The sequence below is a fragment of the Gobio gobio genome, assembly GCF_949357685.1.
Source record: "Gobio gobio genome assembly, chromosome: 21".
NCBI classification, from domain to species: Eukaryota; Metazoa; Chordata; class Actinopteri; order Cypriniformes; family Gobionidae; genus Gobio; species Gobio gobio.
The window spans coordinates 33,298,998-33,324,629 of NC_137117.1; the positions used below are offsets into that span (position 1 = coordinate 33,298,998).

The 25,632-nt window shown below is 38.6% G+C and overlaps 3 protein-coding genes across 4 annotated transcripts in view; 1 reads left to right on the forward strand and 2 right to left on the reverse strand.

The window, feature by feature from the left end:
- phactr3a (phosphatase and actin regulator 3a) overlaps window positions 1-6,556 on the reverse strand; it is a 46,998-nt gene extending 40,442 nt beyond the window's left edge. Inside the window, exon 1 of one of the 2 annotated variants that reach the window (XM_079801847.1) lies at window positions 6,232-6,527. In XM_079801847.1, coding sequence (XP_079657973.1) covers window positions 6,232-6,337 — 106 coding nt within the window. In that variant the 5' untranslated portion in view covers window positions 6,338-6,527. Of the gene's footprint in view, window positions 1-6,231 lie in introns of both variants that reach the window. The other variant, XM_079801848.1, reaches the window with a different exon arrangement.
- Window positions 6,557-8,936: 2,380 nt separating this feature from the next.
- pigt (phosphatidylinositol glycan anchor biosynthesis, class T) lies at window positions 8,937-19,635 on the forward strand. Its single transcript, XM_079802316.1, has 12 exons — window positions 8,937-9,353; window positions 11,540-11,717; window positions 11,857-11,984; window positions 13,965-14,065; window positions 14,153-14,239; window positions 14,350-14,437; window positions 15,322-15,419; window positions 15,565-15,721; window positions 15,937-16,137; window positions 17,930-18,095; window positions 18,233-18,316; window positions 18,406-19,635. Exons 1-12 carry the CDS (start codon window positions 8,975-8,977, stop codon window positions 18,656-18,658), a joined length of 1,920 nt encoding a protein of 639 aa, XP_079658442.1. The 5' UTR covers window positions 8,937-8,974; the 3' UTR covers window positions 18,659-19,635.
- The window catches only part of LOC307117462 (uncharacterized protein), a 28,927-nt gene continuing 22,855 nt past the window's right edge, over window positions 19,561-25,632 (reverse strand). Inside the window, exons 8-9 of the mRNA XM_079802317.1 lie at window positions 20,908-21,057; window positions 19,561-20,009 (exon numbers count right to left, since the gene is read on the reverse strand). Coding sequence (XP_079658443.1) covers window positions 19,954-20,009; window positions 20,908-21,057 — 206 coding nt within the window. The 3' untranslated portion in view covers window positions 19,561-19,953. The remainder of the gene's footprint in view (window positions 20,010-20,907; window positions 21,058-25,632) is intronic.

Consider the following 25,632-nt stretch of genomic DNA (forward strand, 5'->3'; position numbering starts at 1 on the left):
TATATATATATATATATATATATAAAATGTGATGCATTTAGGGAACATATATACAGTGAGGAAAATAAGTATTTGAACACCCTGCTATTTTGCAAGTTCACCCACTTTGAAATCATGGAGGGATCTGAAATTGTCATCGTAGGTGCATGTCCACTGTGAGAAACATAATCTAAAAAAAAAAATCCAGAAATCACGATTTATGATTTTTTAACTATTTATTTGTATGATACAGCTGCAAATAAGTATTTGAACACCTGAGAAAATCAATGTTAATATTTGGTACAGTAGCCTTTGTTTGCAATTACAGAGGTCAAACGTTTCCTGTAGTTTCCTGTAGTCCACACACTGCAGGAGGGATTTTGGCCCACTCCTCCACACAGATCTTCTCTAGATCAGTCAGGTTTCTGGCCTGTCGCTGAGAAACACAGAGTTTGAGCTCCCTCCAAAGATTCTCTATTGGGTTTACGTCTGGAGACTGTCTAGGCCACGCCAGAACCTTGATATGCTTCTTACAGAGCCACTCCTTGGTTATCCTGGCTGTGTGCTTCGGGTCATTGTCATGTTGGAAGACCCAGCCTCGACCCATCTTCAATGCTCTAACTGAGGGAAGGAGGTTGTTCCCCAAAATCTCGCAATACATGGCCCGGTCATCCTCTCCTTAATACAGTGCAGTCTCCCTGTCCCATGTGCAGAAACCCCCCCCCCCCCAAAGCATGATGCTACCACCCCCATGCTTCACAGTAGGGATGGTGTTCTTGGGATGGTACTCATCATTCTTCTTCCTCCAAACACGTTTAGTGGAATTATGACCAAAAAGTTCTATTTTGGTCTCATCTGACCACATGACTTTCTCCCATGACTCCTCTGGATCATCCAAATGGTCATTGGCAAACTTAAGACGGGCCTGGACATGTGCTGGTTTAAGCAGGGGAACCTTCCGTGCCATGCATGATTTCAAACCATGACGTCTTAGTGTTTTACCAACAGTAACCTTGGAAACGGTGGTCCCAGCTCTTTTCAGGGCATTAACCAGCTCCTCCCGTGTAGTTCTGGGCTAATTTCTCACCTTTCTTAGGATTATTGAGACCCCACGAGGTGAGATCTTGCATGGAGCCCCAGTCCGAAGGAGATAGACAGTCATGTTTAGCTTCTTCCATTTTCTAATGATTGCTCCAACAGTGGACCTTTTTTCACCAAGTTGCTTGGCAATTTCCCCATAGCCCTTTTCAGCCTTGTGGAGGTGTACAATTTTGCCTCTAGTGTCTTTGGACAGCTCTTTGGTCTTGGCCATGTTAGTAGTTGGATTCTTACTGATTGTATGGGGTGGACAGGTGTCTTTATGCAGCTAACGACCTCAAACAGGTGCATCTAATTAAGGACAATAAATGGAGTGGAGGTGGACATTTTAAAGGCAGACTAACAGGTCTTTGAGGGTCAGAATTCTAGCTGATAGACAGGTGTACAAATACTTATTTGCAGCTGTATCATACAAATAAATAGTTAAAAAATCATACATTGTGATTTCTAGATTTTTTTTTTATTATTATGTTTCTCACAGTGGACATGCACCTACGATGACAATTTCAGATCCCTCCATGATTTCTAAGTGGGAGAACTTGCAAAATAGCAGGGTGTTCAAATAATTATTTTCCTCACTGTATATATGTCATATATATATATATATATACAGTTTTATATATAAGTCATATATATAATTATATATAAGAACATCAGCTACATAAATTCATCAACTAGTCATTCAGAAACGTCCTGTTGCATTCTACATGCTGTCACTTCTTCTTAAGTCACTTCTTCTTGAGACTCCGGTTTGAACATAAAAGGCTGAACAGTTTCTGACATTTCAGTGTGTGTCTACATGAGGTAATCGGAGCTGCTAACATGAGCTCTTAAAGCTCCGCCCTCTTCCTGAAAGGGGGCCGGTAGCAGCAGCTCATTTGCATTTAAAAGGACACATAAAAAAACTTGCTACACACTCTGGGGACATCAGAGACTTATTTTATCTCTGCCCCATCTTTTAGGCTACGCCAGAAATTGCATACTCTCTTAAGTAGGTACTAGTGCTGGGCGGTATGACCAAAAATTTATATCAGAGTATTTTTCTAAATTATACCGGTTTCGCGGTATATGACGGTATTTTTTTCCCCCATGCATGACCAGGTGTTAACCACATTTTCTACTGATTGAGAGAGGAAATACTGCAGTAGATTGACTAGAATGCCCTGTTTTACTGTCATTATGAGTGAATATTGAAGAAAAATTCCACAATAGAGTTAATACAGGTTTGCAAAGCCCCACAAAATAATGCTGTAGGGAGACAACAACCAATAAAACACAGACCTGCAACACACTCACTACAGACACATGAATATTAAAATATGACCACAAAGAGAAAAAAACTGAGTTGAGGGCACCTTAAGCATTTTAAAAATCTAACCCTATATAACAAACTGCCAAAACGAGGGAGAAACGCTGAGGAAAATGTAAAAGGTCTAAGGATATTTTCAATTCATTTAAGAGCACTACAGTCTCTGAACAAATGACACGCCAGTTTAATACATAAAGAATAAAGCGGTTACTTTTTTGCCCATTCTTCTTTGAATTGTCAGTCTATTAACTTACATCATTGTCTTCGGTATATCAGAATAATCCATCGCGTCATTGCGGTCGTGATCTGACGTACGGCTGTAGTATCAGTGTCCTTGATTGCACATATATTTCATTTGAAGAAGATGTGATGAAATATGTTTGCATACACACTGCTGGTTCATGTTTAGAGCACTCAGTCACAGAGTATATGATCCATGTGGTGAGCAGTGTTACTCTCATCGCGCCGCGTGTTGTTTAAACCGTGGTGTTTGAACCGCTGTAATCATAGGTTGAATCCGAAATCGCCCCTATATCCTCAAATAGGGCTGTAATGCGATCTCAGCTGTGCCCTCACTACAGTGCAACAGTGAAACGGGACCCCTCTCAAACAGTGTTGCGCTGCGCAGTGTTCTGAACGTTGTTTAAGCGGCATATGCCGGTATTGCGGTATAATCAAAATTCATATCATAACAAAAATAAACACCGGTATTCAGTATGAACCGGTATACCGCCCAGCACTAGTAGGTACTTATTTTGGATAAGTAATTAAAACGTGTTATTGTGGCATTACATTAACATCATGCACAGAAATGAATAAAGACACAATCACACTGTAAAAATGATTTGTTGGTTTCACTTAAAAAAATAAGTAGCTTAACCTGGTTGCTTTATTATTCTGAGTTCATTTTAAACTAAAAATTTGACACGCGTGATGTTTTATTAACAAATTTCGGGAGGAGCACGTTCAGATAATTAAATCTAATTAAACACGAGTGGAGCACATTAAGTTAATCAATTTAATCAACGATAAGAGTGAAGTATATATATATATATATATATATATATATATATATATATATATATATATATATATATATATATATATATATATATATATATATATATATATATATATATATATATATATATATATATATATATATCCTTACTCTATTTGATTTGATGTAAGTGTGAACTCGGGAAGTCATCAGCGTGTTTCAGCATCAGACAGTCACTTGAGTTGCTTCTGTCATCTTTTAGTTGTTTTTGAACCCAAATAACAAGCTTATGCTTTCAGACATGAGGTAATGTAATGCCGTCTCTCATCTCGGGACGGTTTGCAGACTTTGTGCGTTCATGTGTTTTAGAGGAGGCGTGGCTTTGGAGATGCTCAGAAGGGAGGGTTGGATCTCGTGATTTTAAAGCTAGCTTGCTATTGCTAGCCTCACCAAAATTGCCTACCCTACCTTTAATGCACAGAAAAAGATTAATTTATACAATTCAGAATATAATGTTATCTGAACAACTTAACACATCATGGACATAATTTTTACAGTGCAGTGAAAAACGTTTTATGCGTTTCGGGCCGTTCATTTACACGACAATGGCAGGGGCCTGAAAATGCAATTTTTTGAAAACGATACCGTTATCGTCTCCAAAAAGCGATTTTGTGAAAATGATGATGTCATGCACATGCGTATCATGTGTTCAGCACATAGACAGTAAAAGAAATGGACACAGCGACCCCATAGACTTCCACGGTGAAAATTGAAGTCAGTTCTGATGGCTGAGCGTACTGCGCAGCCTCAGACTGAGCTTGACGACGTAGATGTGATGTGGGCAACCTGTCTGACAGTGGCAAGTCTTCTAGTAGTTGTGCAAAGTGAAATCTGAATCACCGAATCTTGCAGAGACAGCGAGGGTGAGCAGGAGCAACTTTTGATGAATGAAGCAGGATCTGCAACATCTTTATCGGACTTTATGCCTCCACGTCCTCTCGATTGCCTCATAGACAGTAAAAGATTGCCTACGAGCTTCTCCTCGGGTCTATACGGTAATTTGCTCAACAACGCGACACAGTCGCGTGGTTATGACGCAATCGTTAGCCTATATTTTACAAAAACAGCTTCAACGGGGGCGATAGTGTAAGATACAAGGTAATGGAGCCGTGTTTGTTTAGAAATAAACAATGGACGAATGGAGTCTTTAAACTCAGATGTAAAGATATTCACTGTCAAAGTGAGGTCAAAATGAATGGGAGTCAATGGGATGCTAACAGCCGGTGATGGCTTGGTTAGCAATGGCTGCCCCTTTGGAAGGTACGCTTTCCGGGGGCTGGATTACCCCCTTGGTTCATCCTATAGGTGCATAGTGTTTTTTTTACAAAGTTACATTGCCATCTACTGGTCTGGCATGAATAATACAGCGTTTTTAGTCGTTTTCACGGATCTGTGTGAACGGGGATAGTTTTGACAACCTTTCTGTTTTTGGTATATCGTAGTTGTGTAAACATACCCTTAGTGTCAAGGTTTTTGATGTCACTTTGAATTATAGAAGTGGCAAATTGATCGATTCATAATGAAATAATAATGATATATAATTTTTTTGTAAGAAATCAAAAAAGGAATGGTTTAATATAGACAATATATATCTAGACAATTACAGTAATATAAGATTTGTCTATATTCTAAATGAATGAATGATCTAGTTAGTTAAAATAATTTAAAATAAATATTTAGGGATTGGCTAGGTAGTATAGATCCTACTGGATCCTACTTTGATTGTTCCTGCCTACCCTAATATACAAACAATATATTACTTTTTTAAAAATCATACTCTTATTGGGGCTAGAATCTCCCCTGCTATAGAGATAAATATATGACATAATATATTAAATATTCAGCAGAATTAAAGCAAAACCACAATTACTGCTTACTGATGCACATATATTTTTTAATACTATATTATTATTATTATTATTTGCACATCACAGTAATGTAATGTACACAGTCAATGCACACAATCTTCGGCTTCATTTTACTTAGCTTCTATTTCTAGTTTCTTATTATAGTACAGTGTTGTATTTCTTTCCTCTGAATTTGGGGTGTAATATGACCCAGGCATTCTTGACAGGTTTGATGAGATTCACCCATTCTATGAAGACAATGAATACACACAGGCTATTTCAGACCACACCGAACACTCCAAATTACAGAGATGTACAGCATCAATACACATCACGCCTGGGACTACATCAGTTTCTTCTGGAGACACCATTGACCTGCTCTGTTGAATGCAGTGAATGCGCAGTCTCAGTGCGGAACGAAGGTATCAGACACCCCAGCCAATGTTGCCAAAGCAGCAAAAATGCATCTAATTTCATCAGGTCTTCAATAGCAAACCTGGATTAAATGCTGACAGAGATTGCACACGGAAGGATGTGCACGAGACAAAAGACAACGTGGATCCTCCCTCAATGAAAAAAATAGGATCGAAATCTTTTTGTCTGCTCATTTTGAATTGTAGCATAAGCCACAGTTGGTACATAATCTCTAGACTGTCTGCTATGCTGTTTTTTCTCTCTCTCTTTCTCTCAACGTCTCGTAGCAGCCTTAACACACATCCGTAGGGAAATATCACTATGGTACCCAGATGCATTTCAACGGGATACAGACAGAGCATCAAATGCGGCGTAATTTGATTGATCTCAATCGTGCTGCACACAACATTCAAATGAAAGTGGAGACTATTAGCGCAGGTTATGGAGCCACTTTCACCTCCATCGCGCGTGGAAATGAAAAGCGCTTATTCTAATGGCATCTCCAGACAATAAATGCATCTTACCTGCGCTGTGCGAGAGATCGATGCCAGACTCGCTGAGGATGTTCGGGTCACTTTGAGATCTGCCTCTGTGCAGAAGACATTTGTCTATTCCGTCCGATGAAGCCATGAGGAGCTATGAATAAAATATTGAAATCCCTTTCTGAGGCAGTCAAACCCGTCGGTGAGGCGGATGTGTCTCGGTCTAAAAGCATCCAGCAGCAGGCATGCTGAATTAGAACCCTGTACAGTCACCGTGTGTGTGTGTGTATGTGTGTGTGTGTGTGTGTGTGCGTGAGGGAGGGAGACCGAGTGTGTCTGTCATAAGGGCTGGGGTATTTGTGTGTGTGTACGCGCGCGCGCAGATGCCACCTTTATCCACTCCACAATGACCCACTGACAAGCGAGCATCCGTTCTGAATCACAGGATGCTAGCGCATGACGTTTTTACAGTGCCTTCATAAATGAATTCATTCATTTGGGCTTTTTATAGACAGACCTGATAGTCTAGTCTAGTGTTTCGCTCGGAATGTATCTTTTAAAGTCACCATGAAATCAAAATTGATAGGTTAATTGTTTTATTTTTTATGGAATATTGCATTATTTATTATCAATGATTTATGCGTGGACATAATTTTTTTAAATGTATGTGTCCTTGTAATCTTGAATCAAAATAACTCCCTCTTCATCACGCAGTGACAACTCTTCTCTTTGATGACGTTTACTTTCGTGAGCGGGACAATATGGCCCACTTTTCTGGAAACACTCAGGAGTTTCGAAGTCGTCACCTGATTGGTTGAATTCTATAGGATGTCCGCGAGACATGTTCGAGAGGCGTGACCTTTCCGGGCAATGTGCGCTAAGCTGCTGTCACAACACGGGAACCGCTGGCACAATCAGAACTCGTTACGTATTTCTGAAGGAGGGACTTCATAGAATAAGGAAATCTTCAAGCTGTTTTTAGGACAGTGAAAACAGCGGTATACAGATTACAGATAAGTAAATTGTGTGAAAAATACTGTGTTTTTTTACACGCGAAACATGAACACGTTATATTGCACACTGTAAACACAATCAAAGCTTCAAAAACACAGGAAAAACGGGACCTTTAACTTTACATTTTCACGCCACTAAACATGACGCGGAACAAAGTGAACTGTGATTGGTTGTGTTACATGTCAGTCAAACGTCCTCTTGGGTGGTCCTTGGCCAATGAAAGCTGCGATGGAGTCCAGACCTTCTGCCGTCAGTCTGATGGTCTGACAGTCTGGCTATGCGAGACTAATTCCCGAAAGAAAAAAGAAAAATCCCTCCCTACAATTTTTCTTGTTCGCAAAGTTCCACTCAAGTATACATCACAAAAGGGAAGAAAACACTATAGAAAATTCTATTTCATGCTGACCTCAAAACGCATAATGGAAGTGACTCATGTGAAGGGCCATTAATAATCCTGCGTTCATGGCATGTCGTGATTACAGTATAGGCTCGAGATGACAACACATGGAGTATATTCTGAGCTGTCCATTATCAGTCTGAATTATGTTTCAATGTGACACTATGGTAGGTCAATGGTAGTAGGGTACAACGGGGCTAAAGGCTCCATGGGGTAAAAGGCGCTTTTGATTTTATTTTCCTCTAAATCACTAGATGGCACAAAAACTTGCCTCAGCACTTTCCAAAACATTCGCTTTTCATTTTCAAGATGCACATGGAAATTTGGCTAATCCTTGACGCCATTGCGGGCAGCAGCGCAAAGTTGATTCTGTGCCAATTTTATCTAATATTTGATGTTTTTAAATGAGAACCGCTAAAATTATTGAACATATTTTGAGACAAAGGTCTTCTTAATGATTTTCAAGGTAATTAAATCAACAGTTTTTCAATAACGGAAGAACATGTAAAAGTTTGGTAGGCTATTTGGGGTAAAAGACACCACTGCTGTTGGGGTAAAGTATTATATTTAACATGATAATAAATATCTGGCTTTTTTATTTGTTGACATGGTTAGATACAGAAGGTAAATATCATATTAAGTTGGATGTCCACCTTAGAGATAATCACCATATGTATAATGAAACCATATTTAAAATATGATATTAATCGTATCATATAATAAAATATTATGTATTTTTACTACTGTAATTAAATTATTATAGGATCTCCTTCGATGCTTTCATAATCTTTACTTTTTAAAATAATTTTGTTTCTGTATTTTTAAAATCTATTTTATATTAACATATTTTTTAAAGGGTAGGGTTTCATTTCACCCAAAAAATGAAAATTCTGTCATTAATTATTATTTGTAATTCCAAACCCGTGAGACCGCAGCTTTCTGACCCCACATAGACAGCTATTTAATTAACATTCAAGGTCCAGAAAGGTAGAAAGACATCGTTAAAATAGTCCATGTGACTCCAGTGGTTCTCGATCAACCTTAATTTTACGAATTTATGATTTTGTGTGCGCAAAAAACAAACAAAAATTTGACTTTATTCAACAGTTTCTTCTAGCCTGTGTCAGACTACGCTGTTGTCTAGCATTTCTTCCTTTACATAAATACTAATATTTATAATAATATTGATATTTATTCACTATTAATTATAATCTTGTGCACTGAATTTACCATAAACAGAAGAATCTCTTCTCCTGTTGGTCAAATTTTACATTCCCCTCTCCCATTGGTCAAATGTCTACAAACCCTTCGCTGATTGGTCAATGCTGTCAACCCCATCCAGGAAGTGTTGCCGCAAGGGAAACTGTAGCGAAAATGGCAGTGCACAGGTGCGGTTTGTCTCTAGTAATCATTTTGATTTTTTCTAGTTTAGCTCGCCACAGTAGCTGTGACACGCTTGAGAAATCAAACGATAATATAGGAGAAAAACAGAGCGCTTCAGACGCTCTGCGAGAAATTAATGCCGATGGCAGCATCGCTGGAGAGGCTCAGAATGAAAGGCAATGGCAGTCGACTGATGTTGAGGTGGACAGAAGCGATGGCATGAAAGACACCGAATCTTTTAAACTAGCACCGGCGAAAGATCAGTTTGACGAGGAGCTGGTCATCCGACCCCTGCACTCCGGGGACATTTATGCCAGCTTCCAGTTCCGCACACTATGGGATACTGACTTCCTGCAAGAGGGACAGAAGGGTGAGTTATCATCGCTGTAGAAGTGACCATCTTCACCCAAAGAAGGTGTCTTTGTACATTACAAAGCATGCTAGCATATTGCACACACACGGACAAACAGAGAATACATAAATACAAAAAAAGTAAAATTAATAATAATAATTATTAATATTATTATTATTTAGAAAAAATGAAGTCAAATCTAGCCCTTCGTTTAAACCAGGGAAAGTTGTAGCTTTTAAAGGCACCATGAAATCAAAGTGGACAATTCTTATAAAAAAAATAAATAAATAAAAATTAAATAAATATATATATATATATATATATATATATATATATATATATATATATATATATATATATATATATATATATATATATATATACACAGCAATAGCAAACCACAATGATCCAAACAATTACACGATGGACAAAATCAAGTCTCGCCCTACATTTTTTTTTCTTTTTCGAGAAGGCGTTTCACTCAGATATACATCACAATTGGGAAGAAAAGTCTATTGCAACTTCGGTTTCATGACGGCTTTAAATGAAATATCCAAAAAGCCTCTCTTTGTAGAAGTGTGTGTTTGTAGTCAATCCCCCTTTCTCATAGTTCCAGTGTCACTGTTTCTAAACCAATCAATAAGTGGAAGTATTAGAATTGTGCAGATGCAGAATGTTCTGACATGGGATAATCTTTTGGAGAAAAAAAACCCTCAGAACCACGTCTACCTATGGAGGGTTTCAATTCAATTCAATAAATTTATTGCCATGTCAACAAGTTAATAGGAATTTGTCTTGGTACAACTCTCAGACGTAAATGACATAAAAGACAGACATCATAAGTACAAAAACAGACAATGTTCCCCAACAATACCCAGCAAACAGTAGGACTTTAGACCAAGACCCCGCAGACATTAAAAAAGACAATACCCCTGGACAAGAAAAAGAAAGTGCACAGTGCATACAGTTGATAATGCAGCCTCGGTTCCCGCTGGAACACGCCCCTATGGTATCAATTTTCCGCCTAAAGTACTTTGGTCACAGATCAAAAAATAATGAGCATGAATCAAAAAATTAAAATCATGTAAAAATATATTGCACAAACATGCAAAATGATCAGAATAGCAAACAATGCGGTCACATCAAATGTATAAGCGTGAATCAAAAAATTAAAAGCGTATAAAAAAACAAACAAGCATGAATCAACTTTAAACCCAATAAAAATTATATTGCACAACTCTTAAACGTATGTTTGTGTTCTTAAAAGTTGTTTTCTTTGGTTTTATTACGTTCTGAGCTTGTTTTTCCAAATGTTGCAATTCGAGTTGTAAATTAGGGCGGGCTTAAGCATCACTATTGGTCCACTAGTTGTAGATTGACAGCTCCTCTAGCCAATCAATCAAAGAGGGGAGTTGATGTCACTTCAATCATGGCTATTCGTTACTGATGCTCACTCGTACAGAGGAAGAGGTTTAATTTGAAACCTTACAAGCACTTTCAAGCTGTAAACATATCTGAACTATGGACATATACAAATTAATTTCACTTTTTGCATTTCTTTCTGGTCCAATTTATCCATTTAAAATAAATCAATGAATAGCAATCGTAAAGGAAATCATCACGTGTAGAGAATGAATGGCCCAGTCTGTTGTGATTGGTCTACCACTCACAGCACGTTTCAGAAACGAAACACAAATGACCATCTCTGAATTTCTTGATAAACAGTGATGCGAACAGTAAGGATGGCATAAATGGTTTCACCATATCAATGCACGCGCGTGTCCTCAGCCTTTGGAAGTGCATGCAAAGTTGATTTGCTTGGCAGCGCTGAAAACAGCGTCTTCTCGACATGCAGACAACACAAACCAGACTCTTCCAGGCCTCAGCTACAACTACAGTGCTTGAGGGTCAAAGTAGATGCTGTTCGTGGGGCAGCCAATGAAGACCATAGGCTGGCATTATGCAAATTTGCTATAAACCTACATAGGTTTGTGCAGGAAGTAAGACTGGAATTACTGACGACTCATTTCAGGCAGTTCAGATCCGGTTATTTCTTTTAGGAGACAATAACTCCATTTATCGTGCACTTTGATCTTTGAAACGTTTTACGTCATTCACAAACAGACACGTTACTCATGACATGAAAGGTAATATACGAAAAAGCAAAATGGGGGCTTTTTAACATTTGTCTTTTTTGCCTACAGTCTCTCATTACCGGCTGTTCCCCAAATCCCTCGGCCAAGTGCTCTCCAAGTTTTCAGTGCGAGAGCTGCACATCTCCTTCACGCAGGGCTTCTGGAGGACCATGCAGTGGGGGCAGCCCTTCATCCCCTCTCCACCTGGTGCAGAGCTGTGGGTCTGGTTCCATCACACAGTCAGCGAGTGAGTAGAGATCAATTGTGAAAATCATTTTAAAGTATCCCTGATTTATAAGCATAGTATTTTTATTCTGCAATTTGAACAGTGTAAAATGTAGCCCCAAAATGGATTAACAGTCCACTGATATTTCTTGAATTCTCAGTGTGGATGGAAACTGGAAGGAGCTTACCAATGTCCTCTCTGGAATCTTCTGTGCGTCCCTGAACTTCATTGACCTGACCAACACAGTACAGCCCAGTGCTTCTTTTAAACCACTGGGTCTGGGAAATGGTACGGCTCTTTTAGTTCATTATAAAGGGCCATTCACACTGACAGTGATAAAGCAACTGGAGTTCATTTTGACCTGCACTGATTTGGCATTAAATCATTTTTGAATGCATGTTATTGATGATGATATGAGATTCATCCATGCATGTTTCTTTTCGAATCAACTACTGATGCACAGATCCAAGTCCCTGCCCTACTTTTTTTTTTCATCAATTCATTTTTACGTCACAATACTGAAGAAAATACGTTACTTTGCAACTTTAATCGTTGAACATTTAGTTTTCAGTCAATGTCACATCAGCAGGAGATTTATCTTTACTTCAAGTCCCTGTAAAGGCAATTCTGAGATTTGTTTCTAAACGCATTATAAATATTAGTAATATATTGCTGAGACGCATTACAAAGACTGTGAACTGTAGTACTGCATTGTGGTTTTTCACCATTTCTGCGTTCAGGGCTAAAACGGTGGCTCGATGGTGGCATGGCCCCTCCCATAACACTATAATAACTAGAGCACATTCGCATCAGTTCGCCCACTCAATCGCGAGTTACTGTCAGAACCGTTACTACAGCCTACAGTTTGCTAGCTAGTAATGCCGCCTTCACATAAATGCATATTACCTGGTTGCGATAACTTACAAAACAGCTTACAAAACAAAAACGATGATATCAAGAAGAGGTGGATTAATTCTGTGAAGAGAGCTGAGGAGCACCGCCAACACCTGCCTCTGCAGGGAACATTTTACCCTGGATAGTTTTACAAACTTTAATCAGAGACACCTAGGATTCACTGATAATCTGCTGCAGAATGGGGCCGAACCGACTATCTCTTGCCCTGGCCTTCATCCTCCTGTCCCTGGTGCCATCGTTGCAGTACGTGCCCACTAATGAGTGTTGTCTTGTGTGCTTACAGCAGCTTTCCCGCGAGTGGGCGTGGTTGCGTGGTTTCAGCACAGACAGTGGACACGGCCCCTTTTTTTTTTTTTCTTCAAGATTTTGATAAGCTTTTTTGTTTACTTGCCGGATTTTTTTTATCATTCAAATTTGGCTGGTTAAAGGGTACAGAACACACACAGTTTCTGCCAGTCTTATGTTAATCTTGAATATATAGTAGTATTGCATCCTTCATATCTCCGAAGAGTCTTTAGCTTTATCATATTTATAAAAGACAGAAACGCTGTACCGATTCTTTCCGAAAACAGCCAAACTGGTGGACGCGTGCAGTGGGTGGAGCTGAAGAGACACGAGCGCACACACAAAATACATCATGGCATTATCCCTGGATAACTTTCGATTCACTAAACGTTCGTGTTGTTTACATTATATGCACTTACGGCGGCGATTGCCAACAAAACACAGACATTTGATGCAGCTTCACTCACCGGCTGTGGTTTCGTACAAACAAACACACTTGTAGAACTCTGTTGCTGCTCTGGAAAAACAAACTTTATCCACTGTTTCCTTAACTCTGTGTTATTTGGGAAGCTGAACAAGGTTATCTTTCCCTCACAACCAGAAACACACTTCTTTAGTGACATTGTTGATTTTGTGGTCTAAAAACAAAATGACAGCATTGTCGGCGGCTTCCGTAACCCGAACGAAGCTCATTGATGGGCGCATGCGGTCATCCGGGAGAAGTGCCCATACAAGGAAATCCACCCTTTATGACGTCATACAAGGCCATACTCGTAAAAAAACTTTACAAAACTTGTTCAAATCCTGAAGGAGTGTATTTGGCACAGAAATACTCCGTCATGATTTTTTTGTCAAATTTTGGCCATGTTTAGCATGAGAATCCAACTCTTAAACAGTGTAAATAAGTCAGAATGCATGAAATAACAACTTTAATAACACATTTTTTTATGGTGTGACAAACTCTGAACATTTAATTATGACTTTTGAGGGATTTTAAATTCACCCCGATTTTTAAAGCAACAAATGAAAGTTTATGTACTTGATATTGATATTTTTCTCTCTAAACAGCCACAGATCACCGTTTTCTACGTTACGCCACGTTACCACGTGAAATCGTCTGCACTGAGAATCTGACACCCTGGAAGAAACTTCTCCCTTGTGGTTCTAAGGTTCAGATCATTGCCTGTGGTTTTAATAACTGGTCATTTAAAAGAAGGCATTGCATTTATAAATGTATGCCCTTTTCTTTTCTGCAGGCAGGTCTGGCGGTTCTCATGAAGTCAGAGAAGCTGTTTCACAGCAGTTTCCACTCTCAGGCTGTTCACATCAGACCCGTCTGTCAGGTAAGGTTCTGTTAAAAAATACAGAAATTATGTTCTGGCATAGTCACAGACTGTACATTGTCTAGAAAAATCCTTGCATCCTGATGACCCTCCAGATTTGTCTCTCTTAGGATGAACAATGCACAAATAAAGCATGGGAGCTGAGACAAACTCTTAATGTAGTGTTTGATCTCTACACGTCAGGCCAAGGCAAAAAGGGTAAGTAATAAATGAATGTTTGATGTCAGAAGATTTTCTGCTTTCCCATTTCAGTGCAGCAACTATAAGTAAGCTATTTGTAGGGTGTTTTAGCTGAAGTGTGTAAAAAGGCTTTTGAAATATTGCTCGGTATGAGAAACTTGTTTGAAAAAGACAATGACTACATATACTGTACATGTGCACCAATAATGTGATTTTATTTATTTCCATTAATCAGAGTAAGGACGCAATCATGTCACAAGCAAAACCTTTCACCCTGTTTACATGCGATTTCCATTATTCTGATTATTCTCTGAGAAATGTTTTGTTTGCCACCATTATTCACATACCTCAATGCACCGCACATACAGTAGCTGTGTTACTGGCCAAGCTCTTCCAGCGCACATGGATTTGTTGATTCTTTGGCAAAACGTCTCCATTTCAATGTCCATCAATATACTGCATTCTATTCATGTTGCGCAAAGTTGTTCGACAAACTCGTGTGCACTTTGGTCAGAATTTAATACATTTAAATGTCTGTTGTGATTTAAAATCAGCATACGTCACATTTTACTATATGGTTATGGTTGCTACTATTATGAATTTCATCACATCAATTTGATTGAAGTATTGTGTTTACATGAGTTTTAATTGCAATATTGTTTAAATCTCATTTAAATCACATTTGGGGTGCAAACATAGTGAAATATTCTAAAAGAGTGAATAAAAAAACAAGGGGTAAAAGTGAAATCTAGATAGAGAAGTGTCATGAAAGCATAGAAAAGGCTGAGACTTTGTTTAAGTTTTGGTGCACCTCATTCATTATTTTTGCTATTACACACCTGAAGCAATATATGCTCAATACATCTGTATATTAATTACGGTCTACTCTTATCTTTTGACAGAATGGTCCCTGTTTAAGATGTTTTCTCGAACTCTGACAGAGGCATGTCCTCTTGCTTCCTCTAGTAAAGTCTATGTGGACATCACAGACAACCCTGAGGTGAAGGATTTAATGTTCCTGTAAACGGGAAATAGAACTGGATAAGAGGCTTTTTTTAATTGTAAATTCCATTTAACCATTTTCCCCTGTGGTTTTCTGCTATTTTCAGTCAGTTTGTTTGAGCGTTATGCTGTTTGTCCAACAGGGGGAGCTGTTTGAGTTGAGTCCTGCCACTCCTCTGCTCAGCCAAGCTGTGGTGCTGGGGGATCGCAGGACATATTCAGTATATGACCTGACCAGAGCTGAGACGTTTGGCCAGTTACGTTCACTCAATCTCCTACTGCGCTGGAAAGGGGACAGCGGTATGAATGACTTAAATAGATGGTGTCCATCTGATGGACTTTATCTGGATTGGTGCCCTATGATAGTCATTGTAAAACTATGATGGTTTCAGCATTATTATTGTATTCAAGTGAAAATAACTGGAACTATCTACGTTATTACAGTAACAATCTAATGTTCTTTGGAACATACTCATTTTTAAATGTGGTTCTTTTAATCTCTGGTTGTGCTTCAGGTGATATGCTGCGTCCTCTGCTGCACGCAGAGCGGTACGTGGCTGGTTTTGGGCTGCAGGCAGGGGAGATTCACACCGTCATCTATAATAACCACCCATATCGGGCTTTTCCTGTACTTCTGATGGATTCAGTGCCCTGGTATCTGCAGCTGTACATCCACACTCTGACCGTCACCAGCAAATCCCGTGATAACAAACCCAGTGAGTTTATTCAAAATGTATCGTGGACTCCAAACTTTATGTATGGTTTATATATGTATTGCTTGTTTTTACAGCAGTTCTTCAATTATGGGCACTTGAATCTTCTGTAAATGTAATATATTTACTGTAATATAAATTTACCTAAAATTACTTAATTATATGGGTTTTTGATGTAATAATAGCATTAATAGATTATTTATGACATTATTAGACATCATTTTATATATACACACTGATCAGGCATAACATTATGACCACCTTCCTAATATTGGGTTGGTCCCCCTTTTGTGACGCGATTCGGCTTGACAAAAGACAAAATAACCCATTATAATTGTAATGTTGTCTTCCCTGGGTGCGGCGCGGTGAGGTGACATGACAAATCCCCAACAGTAAACTGATGCCTTGTTCTATTTATTACGTACTGACGTGCAGGACAAATGCTTTGCAACTGTCGCATCCAGTGTAGACCGCTTATAGCTGTTGGGGCGCGGCACAATGCAACGCGTCAACTGTCGCGTCCAGTGTATACACGGTGTAAAGTGTGCTGTGGTATCTGGCACTAAGATATTCGCAGCAGATCCTTTTAGTTCTGCAAGTTTCGAGGTTGGGCCTCCATAGATCGGACTTGCTTGTTCAGCTCATCCCACAGATGCTCGATTGGATTGAGATCTGGGGAATTTGGAGGCCAAGTCAACACCTCAGACTTGTTGTTGTGCTCCTTAAACCATTCTGAACCGTGCTTTGTGGCAGGGCGCATTATCTGCTAAAAGAGCAACAGCCACCAGGGAATAACGTTTCCGTGAAAGGGTGTACATGGTCTGCAACAATGCCTAGGTAGGTGGTACATGTCAAAGTAACATCCACATGGATGGCAGGATCCAAGGTTTCCCAGCCGAACATTGCCCAAAGCATCACACTGCCTCTGTCGGCTTGCCTTTTTCCCATAGTGCATCCTGGTGCCACGTGTTCCCCAGGTAAGCAACGCTCACACACCCAGCCTTCGGTGTAATGTAAAAGAAAACATTCATCAGACCAGGCCACCTTCTTCCATTGCTCTGTGGTGCAGTTCTAATGCTCATGTGTCCACTGTTGGTGCTTTCGGCGGTGGACAGGGGTCAGCAGGGACACCCTGACTGGTCAGTGGCTATGCAGCCCCATACACAACAAACTGTGATGCACTGTGTATTCTGACACCTTTCTATCAGAACCAGAATTAACTTCTTGAGTAATTTGAGCTACAGTAGCTTGTATGTTTGACCACACGGCCCAGCCTTCGCTCCCCACATGCATTAATGAGCCTTGGTCACCCATGACCCTGTCGCCGGTTCAGCACTGTTCCTTCCTTGGAGCACTTTTGACAAATACTGACCACTGCAGACCGGAAACACCCCACAAGAGCTGCAGTTTTGGAGATGCTCTGACCCAGTCGTCTAGCCCTTGTCAAACTCAAATCCTTATGCTTACACATCAACTTTGAGGACAACATTTTCACTTGCTGCCTAATAAAGCAAGCACTGCTTTGTTTATGGTTTGATTATCTGCAGTCTTAGTTTCGCGTTTCCTTTTTGAAAGATGAATATAGACGAATCTGTCTGCATAAAGAACGCACATGCTAGTTGACAGTCATAGGCTATGTAGTCCTTTTGGTGTGTTCAGATGCTGTTTTTTTTTTTTCGACGCAGGCGACAACAGTCGGCTTTTATAAGCGCTAGTTTATGGTGAGTCCCTACCTTAAGTAGACAGAAAAAGTCTGGTATAAAGAGGTTATAGACCTTTGTTCTTTCTCCTCTAGGTTACATTCACTACCAGCCCGCTAAAGACCGCCATCGTCCTCATCTACTGGAGATGCTGGTCCAGTTACCGCCTCACTCGATGACAGAGGTCACTGTACAGTTTGAAAGGGCCCTGCTTAAATGGACTGAGTACACCCCCGATCCCAACCACGGCTTCTACGTTGGGTAATAGTCTTGCTTATCAAGTATTTTGAGAGATCCAGGTTCTTTTCTAATTCTTGACTAAATATAAATCACAAAATGTTATTATGGTTGTACGAATCCCTATATCTGATTGATGTGCCATAAATATGTTATTGCAGGTCCTCTGTGGTCAGTGCCCTTGTGCCAAGTATGGTTGCAATGAACACCAACTTCACACAAGACCAACCTTTATTTAGCAGTTTGTAAGTATAAACTGTCCTTGGTGTTAATAGTAAATAAGTGTACCTTATTTGTTTTGGTTCTTTATAACATTTTCACCTCTGACTTCCAGTGTCCCAGTTAAAGAAGAATCAAGCTACTTTGTGCGAGTGTATACCGAACCCCTGCTGGTAAATCTACCCACGCCCGACTTCAGCATGCCCTACAACGTCATCTGCCTCACCTGCACTGTGGTCGCGGTGGGCTACGGCTCCTTTTACAACTTGCTGACCCGCACGTTCCAGGTGGATGTACCGAGTCCACCGCTGGCCAAACGGTTGGCCAACCTTGTTCGTCGCATAAGGGGAGTGCCAATGCTGACCTAATTGCAGAGAGCAGGTCTGACGCCTAAAATGTCCATATTGGGCAGCTGAGAGAATCGTGACTAGAAAATCGAGATGCTTTTCAGCCCTGGAAGGACTCAAAGCCAAGTGACTGTTCTGAACTTTTTCTGTAACAAATGAGCTTCCAAGACAGATGGATAAGCCACTTTTTAAATATTTTTTTTTTTCTTATTTTGTTTTGTCGAGTCACATAACCAAAGACATTTTTTTGCAGTGTTGTTTTAGAAAACCACAGCTTGCTGTCACGTGACCATTTCTCAAAGGAGCTGATGGTTCGGACATCTGGGAGAAATATACATGAAAGAGCATCAGTGATGTGAAGTCGTCTGAGTTTACGCCACCTCTTTGAGAGTGTGACCAAATGTCACAGAAACACAGACGCTACAATCCAACTACTTTTCTGTAATGCACTGATATTCAAATATGTGCTGTTTTAAAGGACTGGACTTTTTTTGTATTTTGCCTGTATTTTCGTGCTTTTGCCTGGTGGATGACCACATCATTATAACCGTGTGTTTTTGTTCTGAGTGGTGTTAAATTCAAATTCTGAAGCAGCTCTTTGACACTGGTGAACTTTCCCATAATAAAATGACTAGGAAACCCATAACCTTTTGAGAACAGCTTGCAGCATTTTTGTTTTCATGCCTGAAGGGATTTTGTATAAGAATGTAATGTTTTTTTTCTGAACTCACTGGTTCTTAAACTAAAAGTACGACTGATCAAATTAGACTATCCAAGTAGTACCATCATCAGCTTACCTATTTTTATATGTGTGTGTGGTAGAAATTCACCAACGCACTCTAGTGTCCCACTTCAGCACTATCACTTGAGAATAGAAGTAAGATCTCTAGTGTGGAGCAGTAATCAGACAGACTCCAAACGATGCCTTTGAATATGCTTTAATCACAGTCAGGATGACCTCATATCAATTATAGAGAATCCCACCGGAATACAACAGTTTATATAGGATAGGTACATGGCAAAGGTAACATGACTCATTATATAATTTTTCTCTAATATGATTGGTTCTACATATGTGCAATTCAGCAACACCCCAGCAAAGCAAAATTAATTTGACTACTTCAGCTTGTTACTTAGGTTATGGGGTAATTATATTTAGTTAGCCATCTAGCCATGCCCATATGATTCTACAAATGTTAAGCCTGCAAGAAAAAGAAATGAAGCACTGATTTGATTTCAAGTATGTATTATGCAAAATGAATCCGCAACGGTGGTTAATCAGCCTCAGTGTCCACTGCATGCGTGACCACAGGTGTTTAGGCAGCATCTATTTCCGGCAGGGCACTGTCCATCTCGGGATCCAGGGATAGAACTGTATAAAAATTTCATATCACGATTAGTGACCCAAATTATCCCGATTATCAATATTATCACGGTTTTGTTCAAATGAGATGAAAGTCTTCAAAAAGAACAGATGCACACACTGAAAACATTTTTTTTTATATTTGAAAATCAACAAACAACAAATAAATCAAGCAGCTCTATGCGCTTTTTTAAGCAAGATTCTATTCTGTGGCATTTCCTTCCTTATAATGACCGTTGTCAATAGCAACGCATTATAGCAGCGAACATCCACGTATCACAATGGACGCGGTCTCGTTTCATTCAAATGCAACTTGCGTCTCTGTTTTTGATTGATTTGAAAATGAAATCAGAGGACTTTACTATTAATACTACTATAATTATTACTATAACTTGTGATCATCTTGTCTGGACGATTGTTTTGTACACTGTACAAAATGGATTTATAAACAGGTAAGATTTAAAACATTAATCTCAATTCAATATTTTCCCGTAATTATTTATGTGGTAAAGAAAATCTGTAATAAGTGTACAATGAATTTACATTATTATCTTTTAAATGTCACCCTTGTCTTGTGTGAACTTGTTCGTTTGTCTTTGGCTCAAAGTTACTTGCAACTTTTCTTTGTGGTAGCTTCACATTCATTTCAGGGAGTGAGATAAAATATTTCAACATTTTGTAGCTTTCAATTATACTTGGCTAAAATTAAGAGAGAAATAAATCAGTTTTGGTATCGGTGATACAGGCCTTTTTTCATAAAAAGATGCTATTAAACAACTATTTAAAATATTGGTTACTGTCTTTATGTTGTTAATTATGTTGTCGCGATTAATTACAGAAAAATGTGTGATTTTTATCGTTTGACAGCGCTAAATTACACTAACATAACATATAACATAACAAATACCTTTAACTGGAGCCATACACTGAAGTCCGCATCCATTGTGGCAGCATTTCTCATTCTTGGGACAGTCACTGTCATCGGCACACGACACAAAACGTATCACGGCACACACTGCTGCTTCAATTTTTCGTCTTGGACACACTCCTGGCTTTACTGTAATACAGACATATGACAGAGAAAACATATCACTGAATGCTGAATGAATTTTTCTCTGTAAAAAAAAAAAAGATTTTTGGAAGTTGTACATATTATTGGAATATGTTTTACAAGAAATAACTATTTCAGTGTTTCTTAAACTGAAAGTGATCTTAAAGTGACAGCAGCCTAAAAAACCTGCTGCTGTGATGTCAGTCATTAAAGGGGTGATTAATTGAGAAATCAACTTGCCTTTGATATACAAAAGTTCATCGTGATATAAGAATATCCTGTAAGTTTCGGAGCTGAAAACTTCTTTGTTAGTCAAAGAAAAGCTTTTATTGACACCAGGCCCAGCAAACGTTCATCTCAGAATGTGCCAAGCTGTGACGTCTGAGTGTGGTGAAACGCCGCCTCAACAGAAGAAGTACGCCTGATTCTGTAGCCCCACCCACCGACTCATGCAAGAAATGTAACATAAATAACTTATAGGCCTACGTGGAGCTAAACCGGATCAAACTTCCAAGCAATAAACATGCAGCATAAGCTTCCTTTGGATTCCATGTTTATGAATGCATGGATGAACTTTATTTTTAATGAATATCCAGCTCTCGTGGGGAAGACATTGCGCGTTTGTTCCTTCATTTCACCACGGATTCGTTTGTAAACAAGAGACTGGATTTGCAGACAGGATGAGTTTACATGAATGAATGAGGCAACACTTATGTGAGTAAAAAGTTTTTTTTTTATATATATATGTGATAGTATTGCATTGTTACAGATCAATCAATAGATATCGTTTGATATCTATTGATTATGTGTATGTGTCTAACTGAACATAACAGCACGCTGTCACAGGCTGAAGAATCCTTTATTTGATGTGTTGTTAGTTCATTGTCCTGCGATTTGTGATCAGACTCGGACATATATGGGCCAGGGCTCGCAAAGCCCAACGTCCCTGGGCTATTTGTTTTCCTGACGGGCTATCAAAACGCTTCACCAGCCTGCCCAATGGGCTATCTTAAATAGTGAAATAACATTCCTTTCTTGATGTGCGTTGTTCACTCTCTTGACTTCATGCTGGATTGTCTGACTCTGCAGTGAGGCTTGTGCATGCATGTGTGTCTGTTAGTGATGCACGGTTTGCGGTTATATCCACCGATCGGGCGGATAAAAAAAAAACATTCCAATTAATTGCGGGTTAATGAGAGATAAATCATTGTGTTTGTTTCATAAAGATATTTTGTGAGCCCTGTGGGCGAATCATTCCGGTTGCCGTTTTCACACACGCTTTCAAAACCATTCCCCACGTGTACTCACGGGGGAGCAGAAGCTCATTATAATACGCAACGCTTATCCAGTCATAGCAATGGGCGTTTACTTCCAAGTCTTCATTGCGGCATGCCCATAAAAACAGAGCATTCCATGAGAGAGGCTCAAAACCAGGGTAGAAAAAAGCCTATTACTTATTCATTATGTTTTTGAATGAAAAAACAACATGAATGTCATAAGTTGACCTCAGACAACAGTATAAAAAAATAAAAAGAGCCAGTTCATTACCCCTATAACCCCTAGAAGTCGAAGATCACGCTGGCGCGACGGCCTCGATTTTTTTCTTATCAGTGCCAAAGAGATTCAAATAACTTGGTCAATTTTTATAATTCGGGCAAGTGTTATACATCATTATAATCTGTTAAGAATTTACTTTTATTTGTGTACACTCACAATAAAAACAACATGTTGTGCTTTTTGCTAAATAAAGAAAACAAACATGATGCGCAATCTGCAGCCTCTCTCTCAATGACGTTCATTCAGATTGTCTTCAGAAAATGAACTGTAACTTAGTGAATACTTCTCACACAAACATGAGACATACACGTATGTCTAAAGAAACGTTGAAATGTCAGGTTTTAAATAATGCAAATCAAATCGAAAATATTCTCTGTTTATGTAATGTTTGAAAAGAGAAAGATGTCAGTCGTTCGCAAGCCTCTTCATTAGTGTTAATGCAGCCACGCCCACGGAGCGCACGTTCTTTTGAGATTCAAATACAGACACGATCCATGCGAGCAAAGTCAATGCCCACATCAACTCAAATAAACCCATCGAGATTAGAGCATGTAGGACTACTTTACATCGTTTTGAGACGGGGTGAGGAATAATTTACCTCAGAAGAAAAGCTGTTTATTTCTAAGAGCAACGGATTCAACCGCTGATTGTAATCCTACTGCAACATAAAATGTCAAACGTTTTGTGTTCAAAAGGCTACTTGTTGTAGCCATTAAAACGTATTTTGTTTCATGTTGATGTTTAAATATTATAGCCTAATGTTATTTTTTTTATTTAATAAATGTTGATTATGAAAAGTGAACAGCATGAGTAAGAAAGAACACATCGTAAGATGCGCAATATGTCAGAAGACATGGAGTTTGTCAGAAATTATTTTGACCACTTCATTATTAAGTTTTGTTTTGTAGAAATCCTTTCTTTAAAGTGAATTTTGTTTTGTATAAATTGTGTCTTAATTTTAATCAATGTTTCATCAGCCAATTGCCTGGATTTAATAAATAAGAAGGAAATATAGCAGACAATTGCCTATAATCATGACATTGCATGGCGCGTCTCATAAATGAACCGAAGCTCAAAATTATATTTGAGTATTGTGTGTATCGGATAGTTTACAAAATCCAGTGATTCAGAACATTTTTGCCATTGAAATGACTGGGAAAAAAGTGTCCAAATCAACCTGAATTTAGCCTATACTCTTTTAAATCATAATTGCATTGCATTATGTTGTTTTAAATCCCAAATATTTTACTTATAACATTCATTACCAATTATGCAGTTATTTGTATTTACTGAATTGTGTTCAATGTCACAATATTACTGTTTTTTAGCATGAGACTTCTTTCAAAAACCTTAAAAATAGTAGTCAAATCTTTTGATAATTTAAAATATAATAGGCCTTTGTAATGTGCCTTTGATAACTATATTCTAAATAAACTACAACAAAATATATTTATTTTGTCTTGTTCCTTAGCTCCCTGTCACATACCGGACTCAAAATTTAATTCATTATGCATGTCATTATGGGTTCTATTGTCTCCTCAGGTGTAAATCACAGCATTATTCATGATCATTCACACCCCTTCGCATACAGCCTTTGTAAAGAAAAAGTGTCTAACCCTAACCCTAACCCTAACAAAATTTAAATCAATATATTGTTTTATGTGAATGATTCTCACATTATTTTGAAGCAAAAACTCTAGGCAACAACACCCACTAGTCAAAAGTCTTGTGGACACATATCTATTGTGTGTTTTGTGGCCTTAATTCAGTGACTACATTTGTATAAACACTATTCTCTCAAAAATACAAGCATGTATATACATGTTGCTCACATATTATGGTAGCCCAGTTTGTTCAGAATACAGTGTAATGACACTTTTGCCATTAAAGATACACAACTGAAAAAAGCGCAAATGTCAGAGCATGTCAAAACTCCTAAAGGGCCCAAAAACAGCTCAGACTCCAGAGGGTTAATGTTAATCAAAGGTAACAGAGAAAATTGTTGCTTTAATAAGGATTGATCTATATTTTATTGACTGTAAAGTGTTTGATAACTTGATTACATTATTTAATTTCTGTAAGGCCACAGGTAAATATGCCATTTATTTTAATGGGTTTATGTGTATATATAATAGGGGTGTCGCAATATACCGGTATTGGTGATACCGGGATATTCAAAGCACGAAATATGACATTGTGTTAATTTAGGGTGTGACAATATACCGGTATTGGCGATAACCACAATATTTAAAATGAATAGGACTCTTAGATAGAAGACACGTAAATGCTCCAATGTCCCGAGGACTGGAGCCCGTGTTTTTTTTTTTCTCCCTCCCTATTACACATTGTTGCAGCCATAAAAATAGTCCAGCTTTGTTTGTAATGTCAAATTAGTTATATTTCGTTTTGTTTCTTTATTAAGTTAATTTAGAAAAAATGTTTGGAGCAATTTTTGTTTGTTAAATTAGAGTTTTAGTTTTTTAAAGTACACTGTAAAAAAAAATTGGGGGGAAAAATTGTGCAAATTGATCATTACATATTGGCCCAATAAATGACTTCCAAATAATTATCGCCATGCAAAAAGATGCATTGTACTAATCATAGCTTAAGGTCTTCACTCAAAATTAAAATTGTATATTCACCGAATATATTTAATTGTGCTCAGTCAATCTATGAAGTCGAAGTGAAAAATCCATGTTGGCTGAACAAGTCCTATGTCTGAAAAACGGTATACGCATGTGCAAAATGCACTTGAAGAAAACCGTTCGTGTGGAGATTTCAAATGCGGAGCGTGGGAGCGGCAGCTCGAGCGGAGCCGAACCAGCAGGTGCTGAAGACCGAAACAGACATTCCCAAGAGAATAGAGAGATATTCATCTCACAAAGACGTTGGTGAGTATTTAGCACTGAAATTATTCTCCAGAGTTTTGCTTTATGACCCGGTATGAAGTTTAAAAGACATTTTGTATAATCACAAGTTCATGCATTCATTGGTTTCATGAGTGTGTTCTCGTTTAACACATAA

What these genes read in the sequence shown, in the direction of transcription:
- pigt (XM_079802316.1), top strand. Translation starts at nt 8,975, where the DNA reads ATGGCAGTGCACAGGTGCGGTTTGTCTCTAGTAATCATTTTGATTTTT. An exon ending in TTCCATCACACAGTCAGCGA is followed by an intron (nt 11,718 to 11,856) that starts GTGAGTAGAGAT and finishes TTGAATTCTCAG; the next exon opens with TGTGGATGGAAACTGGAAGG. An exon ending in GCGCTGGAAAGGGGACAGCG is followed by an intron (nt 15,722 to 15,936) that starts GTATGAATGACT and finishes GTTGTGCTTCAG; the next exon opens with GTGATATGCTGCGTCCTCTG.